At 48.5% G+C, this 9,715-nt stretch overlaps 1 protein-coding gene across 1 annotated transcript; it reads left to right on the forward strand.

The window, feature by feature from the left end:
* The first annotated feature begins 6,677 nt into the window (after positions 1–6,677).
* Positions 6,678–7,286, forward strand: LOC136503899 (uncharacterized). The gene is made up of 2 exons (XM_066498824.1): positions 6,678–6,856; positions 6,941–7,286. Exons 1-2 carry the CDS (start codon positions 6,678–6,680, stop codon positions 7,284–7,286), a joined length of 525 nt encoding a protein of 174 aa, XP_066354921.1.
* Positions 7,287–9,715: the final 2,429 nt, after the last annotated feature.

Raw genomic sequence — 9,715 nt, forward strand, 5'->3', positions numbered from 1 at the left:
AAATGCCTTTTATTTATTTCATAAATACCAAAATGGATTAGGGAAAATACTCAAATGGCTTTGGTGCATTTTGGGCATTGTTTGTGTACCTTGGAACACCCAAACCCCTACTGTTCCTTGGAAAGTTAGTTTCATTCTTTTAGTTAGATAATCAACTTGTTGGTTAATTTTAAAATAGTTTAATTAAATGTTGGATGATGCAAGTTTGATGAAAAAGGCTTGTAGTTGAGTCATATGGTACCCCTTGAGTGTACCATGGTTAAGCTAGGTTTGTGGAGTGTTTGAGTGACACATGTGTATGCTCTCTTACTAATGTAATGACTAATAAATGTGTTGCTTATGCAAATTGTTAGTGGATAAAATACCCACATGTGATTTCTATGATTAAGGTGTTTAATGTGTTTCATGATTAACTTTGACTAATGATGAGTAGTGTGTCAATAGTAGTTAATAATCCTTGTAATTAGTTCTCATGCATAATCTTGTTAGTTAGAGAAGCACTTGGTTGCACTTATATGTTGAAATGGCTACATGAGCAGTTCCTGCTAAGTGGCTGTTTTCATAATGATAATCATGTTTTCTGTCAATGTGTTGAATACAAAAGTTATAGATAACTTACATATCTTGCTTGTCCTAGAATTTCATGATTTTAGGCCTACTCGTTTGGGAGTTATGTCTTTTACAATTTCCCTATCAATATCTGTTTACTTTCTGTACAGATCTGAAAGGTTATGCTTTATGACTTATTTAACCTTTGAATCACCTTTTGGTAACAACTAAAAAGTTCTAGTACTTTTCATAGGATTTCCAAAATGTTAAGGATCACAACTTTTAGTGATCTAGAACTCTAGTTATAGATATTTGAAATTTGATGCCAGATTCTGTCCAAGTCTGGACAGAAATGCTTACCTGTATTGTTTGACCCTGGTGACTATGGAATCAGCTCTTGATGATAAGAAGAAAGTTGTAGGTAGTTTCTTAAGATTTTCAGAAAGTCTAGGATCACCTTTTCTAGATGTCTAGATCTTCAGTTATGGTTGATAATAGTAGCTGCTATGCCGCTGTCCTGAATCTGTGTGAACCTAGAGTTGATTGTTTAGCTCACTCTTGCTTAAGTGTTGATAGTGTAGCTTAAGGATTTATTAGTGTTAACTTAGAACACCTGAGCTATCTTTTAATCCTGATGTTAATATGAGTAAGTCATTAACCTTTAATGAGTCATGTTTGCATGATGCCTTGAAGTGCTGTTGTTATATTTATAGTTGAAGCTTTGATCATGTTTCTTATAACTTGATGAACATTAGGTGTTTAACAACAAAGTGGAACCTTTAATTACTTCTAACTTGCTGTTTGGGTGAAATGCTTGTATTGTGACTTATATTGCCTTCTTGATAAGCACATGATCAACCTGCTAGTCCAATAATTAAAATGCTTTGTAGAGCGTAACCCTAGTTGTATCGCGAAGGAAAGTTGTACTTAACTTTCTTAAGTTAGTTAAGTTCTTTCCTGCACTTGTATGTCCTTCATGCATCATGGCATGCATTCCAGCATGTTAAGCAAGCATCATTTATTACATATAGTGCATGCGAGTGAGAAGGTTTGTGTTGATCAAGTTTCGGAGGCCCATCCACCCGTGTTGTTGGTGCCAAGTCTAACCCTGGACCCTTCTGTGGAACTAACCTTCTCTGCAACGCAAGCAAGCCCCGGAGCATTCAACCCTTCTCTAGTATTTATAAATCCTTATTACAAAGTTTTGTGAAATGTGCATTAAGTATTAGGAGCCGGTCGAATACCGTTGCTGCATGATTACCTTGAATTTAGATCTCCTTAGTCGTACCCTGCTAGTATGTGTAGGTCGGTATATCTTATGCTTAATAATGCTTAGACTTCGATAGAAGTCGAATGATGGTTTCATCGTTCGAGAGAAACATGTTTAACTTGCTCTTCTTAACTCTGGTTATGGGTTGTGAAATACTATGGTTATGATAATATTAAATTGAGATCGGGTGGATGGCTTGCATCGAGAATGGAGTCTCAATGTAGTGCCTCTATCTATGTCGATTGAGGACCATACCATTGTAGACCAGTCATGTTCGAGACCTTGCAGTACTAGCCACATACTCTGGTAGGCCTAATACCTGGGCTATTCCATTATGTGAAAAGAAAATTGTGCACTGAGAGTGGGAGATGGTGAGAGTAGCGTGTACCCATCCTATGGATCTATCCGGGGGCGCAGGGAGGTGGAGTACTGTATTCTCGGGTAGTGCAGACCGGTTCACATTTGGGAGGATCTGAGTAAAGGTTGATATATGTAGGTTCGGGACCTGCATATGTCGTGTGGTAAGGAAACCCCATCTAGGCCAAATCAATTCGAATCGTCATGCTCCTCGGTTATGGAGACTTGATCCCCTGATCTACATCGTAGTTAATCAATGGAACATAGCTACTTGTGGATATGAGATAAAATGAGATGAGATGATTAATGAAGTGGTTGATTTAGACCAGGTGCAAATTCGATACTGATAATGACTTAATACACAGCTAAAACATTGAAAGTAAGGATCCATCTATAGTAACCTTTTCTGCAAAAGTTATTCTTGCATCAAACTTTTCTTTAAAGCTAGCATGCCCTTGGAGTCTTTTTTAGTCGGGTAAGACTTATTGAGTACCCTCAAGTACTCAGGGTTTGTTAACCCTTGTTGCAGGATCTGATTTGTGCTACTAATCGAGGTCATGTCGGTGGGCTCGACATGATCTGGCTATCCCTCCTACCTTAGGTGCTTCATCTAAGTTGTTTCTGCAATTCTATTCACAAAGTTAAGTTGTACTTGAACATGTTTTGTAAACTAATGTTATAAGTCTTCCGTACTTTGATGTATAATCTTTTGGTACAAAATGTTGTAATGTTATGGTAACTCCATGTTGATCCTATATGAGTTGTAAAATATGGATGATTCAGGGTTCCCCGAGGACACCCGATAGACTACCTAAGTTATCTGGTTCTTGTGTGCAATAGTCAGAGGGCTTAAGGACAATGACAGGTGCACATGGGCCATATAATTAGGGTGATTCTACCACACCCTACTTGTGTGCTCAAATTTTAGTTGATCCTCTTCCTTTGGCCAAACTCCCTATCGGGTATCAGTATCAGGGATACCCAAAAGAAGGAAGCTAATGGCCATGAACGCTAACACCCTCGGATGATCAAGAGCATATCTTGGTCTCGCTTGGCCCTAAGGGCATGGGCTCTGTCTCGCCCGACCTCAAGGATACGAGATCTGGGTCACCCGACCCCAAGGGAGCGGGCTTCGTCTCGCCTGACCGCTTAGCGAGAGCCCCATCACGCCCAACCCCTCAGACAAGAGCCCCATCATGTCTGACCCCGAGGGCACGGACCCTGCCTCGCCCGATCCCAAGAGTGCAGGATCCGCCTCACCCAACCCCGAGGGCATAGGCTTCGCCTGGCCCGACCCTGAGGGCGTGGGCTCCCCCTCGCCCGACAAAGGTTCGTACCGCCCCAACCACTACGGGTCAAAAAGTACGAGCCCAGGGTCAAACTTCGGATGCTGGAAGGGGAGCAGGCGCATTTTGACGTGACCCACAACCATGATGGGCCATGTCTGAGGACGCACATCGCCCATAGCATCGGGCGTGTCAGCACTGTGCTACCTACTCCCCGTACGGCCTCCAATGGAGGCATCAATGAGCTATACCGTCCGTTCGGACGGGATGGAGCGCCACGACCAGCTGACGATGCCCGCATATGGCGCTAGTGATGAATAGGGCCATGATGTAGAGTCGTCCCCATCATCATCTATAGGGCCGATGGGACCCACGTAAAGGAGATGGAAGACGTTGCAATCCCAGCGGCCTTCCTCTCCTCGTCTCTCTCTCTCTCTCCGATGTAACTTGCATCTTCCCCTTCATCTATAAAAGGGGGAAGCGGGGCACCCCATGGGGGGGGAGACACACACATCTGAGATGTCTAAGCGGTGGAAGGCTTAGGCACTCGGTAGTAGATAGAGAGCTCAACCAAACTCACTCTTTTCACCAGAGACTTGGGACTTTCTCCCTCTCTCGCCTATTTGTAACCCCTACTACAAGCCAAGTGACTGTAACATGAGTAGCAGCAGACTAGATTTAGGGACGTTCTACCCAAACCAGTATAAATCCTTGTGTCCTCAGAGTACAACCATCCGGGTCAGACGCACAAACTAGAAATTTACCAGCTGATGATTCGAAACACAGACAGTTGGCATGCTAGGTCGTGGCCTTTTGCACGTCTTGTCATCCACAATAGGACATGGATGGCTAGCCATGACATTAACTGGGTCCCGAGCACGCATGTGTGCTTCAGGAACCTAGACTTCATCGTCGCCATGGAGGGAGAGCTGGCATGGGCTCTTGCCCTAGTCCAACTTCCTCACTCCACTGGCCTCGATGAAACCATCGAAGCCCTCGAGAAGCTATAGCTGCACACACCAGAGGCCCGTGTCCCCAGGAGCGACCAGCTCCTCGATTTCGATTATGGGAGGCTGGAGCATCAACTCGATGCCTTCCTAGGACCCTGACCATCCTGGGAGGATGTGTGCTGCCTCACCTTCTCCTTTGCCGATGTCATGACGTAGCTTGCCAGAGGGGAGCCTCTCTCCCTAGAATATCTCACCCGGGATGCCCGATAGCGTTCCGGTTTAGTCTGCGCAATGCCACAAGGACCGTTGGTCACCTTGCGGTACAACACATGTACCCGCCTCCCACAGATGACAAATTTGTGGGAATGGCCGATTACGTCATGGAGTCTTTCCATGACCTTCTCGTGGGAGATTTAGAGTTAATCTCTGACTCTGACTCTAGTAGGGTGAGCCATCACCCCTCATAAGAATGTTTTATGACAGGTACCCCCAAAGGACGTGTCGAAAGCCTCCATGATAGAGGGGCTACCCCACCGAACGACTTGGACAATAAAGTCCAAGAAGATGCAAGGGCCCTTCCCTGCATGCAGGTGGAATAGCTAAGGGCATGACATTAGGAGCTCAAAGATGCATGACTCTAGCTGGAGCAGGAGTGCACGGAGCTCGAACGCGAGATCGAGCATCACGGGGATGGTGGTTGCGCATGCCCCATCACCCGTGACGTAAACTAGAAGACCGTCGAGGATGACAGAGGCCTCCTGCACTTTGCCTAGGCAAGTCCGAACATAGCTGCCACGGTGGCCCTACTCTGAAGGCTCTCGAAGCCCACGACGCTCGAAGACCATTGGGCCCACTGTGAGATCTGCACGCTGCTCGAGCGAGCAGCGATGCAACAGGTGGAAAGCTCACTGTCTCAGTGACATGAGCTTGATGCCAGTCAAGGCATGTCTTTGGGATGACATGGCCGGGACGTGTCTATCCACCAGGTGCCATGTGACGGCGGGGGACTTGCCATGGTCCTAGTGCATGAGCGTCTTGGCCCCAACCATGATGCACACAACACCCTAGACGCCCATAGGAGTGGACGGGGTGACAAGAGAGAGGAGGTTGGCCGCGGCTACCATCCTCGTCATGGCAGACGCTACGATAGTGATGAAGACCGAAGCCCAAGCCCTAACCTACCGGGGCCCTAGGCTTTCACCCGACACATCCTCAACGTGGCTTTCCCACTACGGTATCGACCGCCAACCAACGTCCTGAAGTACTCCAGGGAGACAAACCCCAGCTTGTGGCTCTAGGACTACTAGCTTGCTTGTCAAGCCAGTGACATAGATAGTGATTACTTCATTATACACAACCTCCCCTTGTTTCTAGCCAATTCGGCGCGAACATGGCTGGAGCACCTTTTGCCCAACCGGATTCAAAGTTGGGTGGACTTGAAGGAGATCTTTGTGGGAAACTTCAAGGGAACCTACATGTGCCCTGGGAACCCCTACGATCTGAAAAATTGCTGATAGAAGTCCAGAGAGACTCTCCACGACTAATCCGATGCTTCTCTAGGCAATGCAATGAGTTGCCTGATGTTGCCGATGCCGACATCATCGAAGCCTTCCTGTCTAGGATCACCTATGAGTCCCTAGTCCACAAGCTAGGATGTAAGGGCACTTGGACCACCAAGGAGCACCTCAACATCATGACCAGCCATGCCTCAAGCGAGGAGGCGGTCGGAGCGATTTTTTATCGCTCTAAAGGCAAAGCGAGGTAGAATGAGGATGCCGGCGAGGGCCCCTCTAACCATATGAATAAGAAGATGAACAAGCAGCAGCATGAGGGCTAACTCATGGCTGATGCCGAGCAGAAAGGTGGCTGGGCACCCATTGAGAATGCTCCCGACCACTCCAAGAAGCTGCTTGAGGGGCCATGCCCGAACCATGCCTTCCTCATCAAGCATTTGTACAAGGACTGCGCCCTCATGCAGCGGTTCCTGTTCGGTGGCTCCAACAAGGGGAACTAGAGAAAGTAGCCTGAGCTAGCGGTAGATGACACCAAGGGGAAGGATGGTGGCTTTTTGACCACAAATGGTTGCCTAATGATCTTTGGTGGAATGGCGGCCTATGACTATAAGCGCCACCAGAAGATCGCATGCCATGAGGTCTATGCGGCCGAACCGGCCACATCGTCTTTTCTTCGGTGGTCGGAGTCGGCCATCACCTTCAATCGATCTGACCACCTAGAAGCATCCCACAGCCAGGGAGGTATCTGCTCATGGTCGACCCGATCATCAGCATGAAGCGCCTCACCAAGGTGCTGATGGATGGAGGCAGCAGCCTCAACATCATGTACGCCGAGACACTTGATGCCATGGGCATCGATTGGTCATGCGTCCGATCGCTCGGGGCACCTTTCCATGGCATCGTGCCAGGAAAGCCAGCCATGCTGCTTGGGTAGATCGATCTACTCGTCACCTTCGGAGATCCAACCAACTATAGGACAGGGACCCTCAACTTCAATATGGTTGGATTCCACAGAACCTACCTCGCCATCCTGGGACAACCATGCTGCGCGAAGTTCATGGCCATCCCCAACTATACCTACCTAAAGCTCAAGATGTTGGGCCTACATGGGATCATCACCATCGGCACCACCTTCCAGCGTGCTTACGAGTGCGAGGTTGAGTGCTACGAGCATCCCTCAGCAATCATCGCCTTCGAGGAGCTCACGATCATCAAGGATGGGACGACCGAGGAGGCACCCGACTCCAAGCGATCGGCTGGATCCTTTGAGCTCGCGGAGGGTGTCAAGGAGGTCCTCATAGACCCTAGTAGCTCTGAGGGCAAAGTGGTGCGCATCGGCACCATGCTTTCCTCCAAATAGGAAAGCATGCTCGTCGACTTCCTTCGCGCCAACAGAGATATCTTCACATGGAAACCCTCAGACATACCGGGCATCCTGAGGGAAGTCACCAAGCATGCCTTGAAGATTAGGCCAAGCTCCAAGCCAGTGAAGTAGCGCCTACGCCGCTTCGACGAGGAGAAGCACAGGGCCATCGGTGAAGAGATCACAAAGATTTTGACGGCTGGATTCATCAAGGAAGTGTATCATCCCGACTGGTTAGCTAATCCCATCCTTGTACAAAAAAGAATGGGAAATGGAGAATGTGTGTTGACTACACGAGTCTCAATAAGGCATGTCCAAAGGATCCATTTCCTTTGCCACATATAGATCAAGTAGTCGACTCAGCCTCGGGGTGCGAAACCCTCTACTTCCTTGATGCATACTCTGGGTACCACTAGATCGCCATGAAAGAGTCCAACTAGGTTGTGACTTCTTTCATCACCCTGTTTGGGTCATTCTAGTATGTCATGATGTCTTTCGGTCTAAAAAATGTAGGAACTACATACCAACGAAGTATGCTCAAGTGTTTCAGAGACCTCATCGGGCGAACTATTGAGGCCTACGTAGACGACATCATGGTCAAGTCTAAACAGACCGACCAGCTCATAGATGACCTAGGGCACACCTTCACAAAACTACGAGCAAACAACATCAAACTCAACCCTCAAAAATGCATTTTCGGGGTCCTGAGAGGCATGCTGCTTGGGTTCATCGTCTCCGAGCGTGGCATCAAAGCCAACCCAGAGAAGATCTCGGCCATCATGAGGATGGGTCCGTTCCAAAATCTAAAGGGAGTGCAATGAGTCATGGGGTGCCTCGCTGCGCTTAGCCATTTCATCTCATGCCTCGACAAATGAGGCCTCCCATGGTATCGACTTCTGAAGAAGACCAATCAGTTTGTGTGGACTCCTAAGGCTTAGGAGGCACTCGATGAAGTCAAGGAAATCCTAATGAAAGCCCCGATCCTGGTCCCCTCAACTGATGGAGAGCCACCCCTGCTCTACATTGTGGCCACCACATAAGTGGTCAACGCTGCCCTGGTGGTAAAGCAGAAGGATGAGGGACATGCCCTTAAAGTGTAGTGCCCCATATACTTCGTTAGCGAGGTCTTATCTGACTCCAAGACTCGCTACCCACAAATCTATAAGCTCGTGTTTGTCGTCCTGATCGCCAAGAGGAAGCTGTGTCACTACTTCGAGTCACACTCGGTGACGGTCATGACATCCTTCCCTCTCGATGAGGTTGTCCAAAACTAGGACACCACAGGGAGAATCACCAAGTGGGCACTCAAGCTAATGGGTTAGGGCATTTCATATGCCCCTTAGACGACCATCAAGTCCTAAGCATTGGCTGATTTCATTATGGAATGGACAGAGGTCCAGATGCCGCCAGCAGCCATCGACCAAGAGTACTGGACGATGTACTTCGATGGGTCATTGATGAAGAGAGGTGCCATCATGGGACTAGTCTTCGTTTCACCCCCTGGGATACGCATGAAGTACGCGGTCCGCCTCCATTTCCCCACATCCAACAATGTGGCCGAATATGAGGCGCTCATCAATGACCTACACATTGCCATTTACTTGGGCATCCGATGGCTTGACATCCAAGGTGACTCACAGCTGGTCATCGGTCAAATCATGAAGGAGTCAAGCTGCCATGACACCAAGATGGTTGCTTACTACTGAGAAGTCTGCTAGCGAGAGGACAAGTTCGCTGGCCTTGAACTCAATCACATCCCGAGGTGGCTCAACGAGGCGGCCGATGCACTGGTGAAGATGGTGTCCAGCCGAGAGCCAGTGCCGACAGGCATCTTCGCTAGCGATCAACAGAAGCCTTCGGTCTGCTACGAGGGATAGGGACAGATCGAGGGCAAGCTACCTGCCCTAGGCTCGAGGCAGACCGACCGCCCATCCCATCCAACCCTGAAGTCATGGAGCTTGACAAAGGTCCAATGGCAGAGCCCAACCCTCTAGCTGACTGGAGGACCCCGTACCTCGATTGGCTTCTCCACATAGTGCTCCCAACGAATAAGATGGAGGCCCGGTGGATCGCACACCAACCCAAGTCTTTCGTCATTGTTGAGGAGGAGGTCTACAAGTGAAGCCACACTAGGATCCTTCAGCGTTGCATTCCCATCGAATAAGGGAGGCAACTACTAAGGGACATTCATGGTGGGGTCTATAGACACCATGCCACACCTAGAACCCTGGTCGGAAGCATGTTCTGATAGGGCTTCTACTGGCCGACCGCGGTGGTCAACACTGAGCAGCTTGTGCGCATCTGTGAAAGGTGTCAATACTACTCCCGATAGACTCACCTACTAGCCCAAGCACTCCAAATGATCCCCATTACATGGCTGTTCGTGGTTTGGCGGCTCGATATGGTTGAACCTCTCAAAAGAGCAC

The sequence above is a fragment of the Miscanthus floridulus genome, chromosome 14, assembly GCF_019320115.1.
Source record: "Miscanthus floridulus cultivar M001 chromosome 14, ASM1932011v1, whole genome shotgun sequence".
Classification (NCBI taxonomy): Eukaryota; Viridiplantae; Streptophyta; class Magnoliopsida; order Poales; family Poaceae; genus Miscanthus; species Miscanthus floridulus.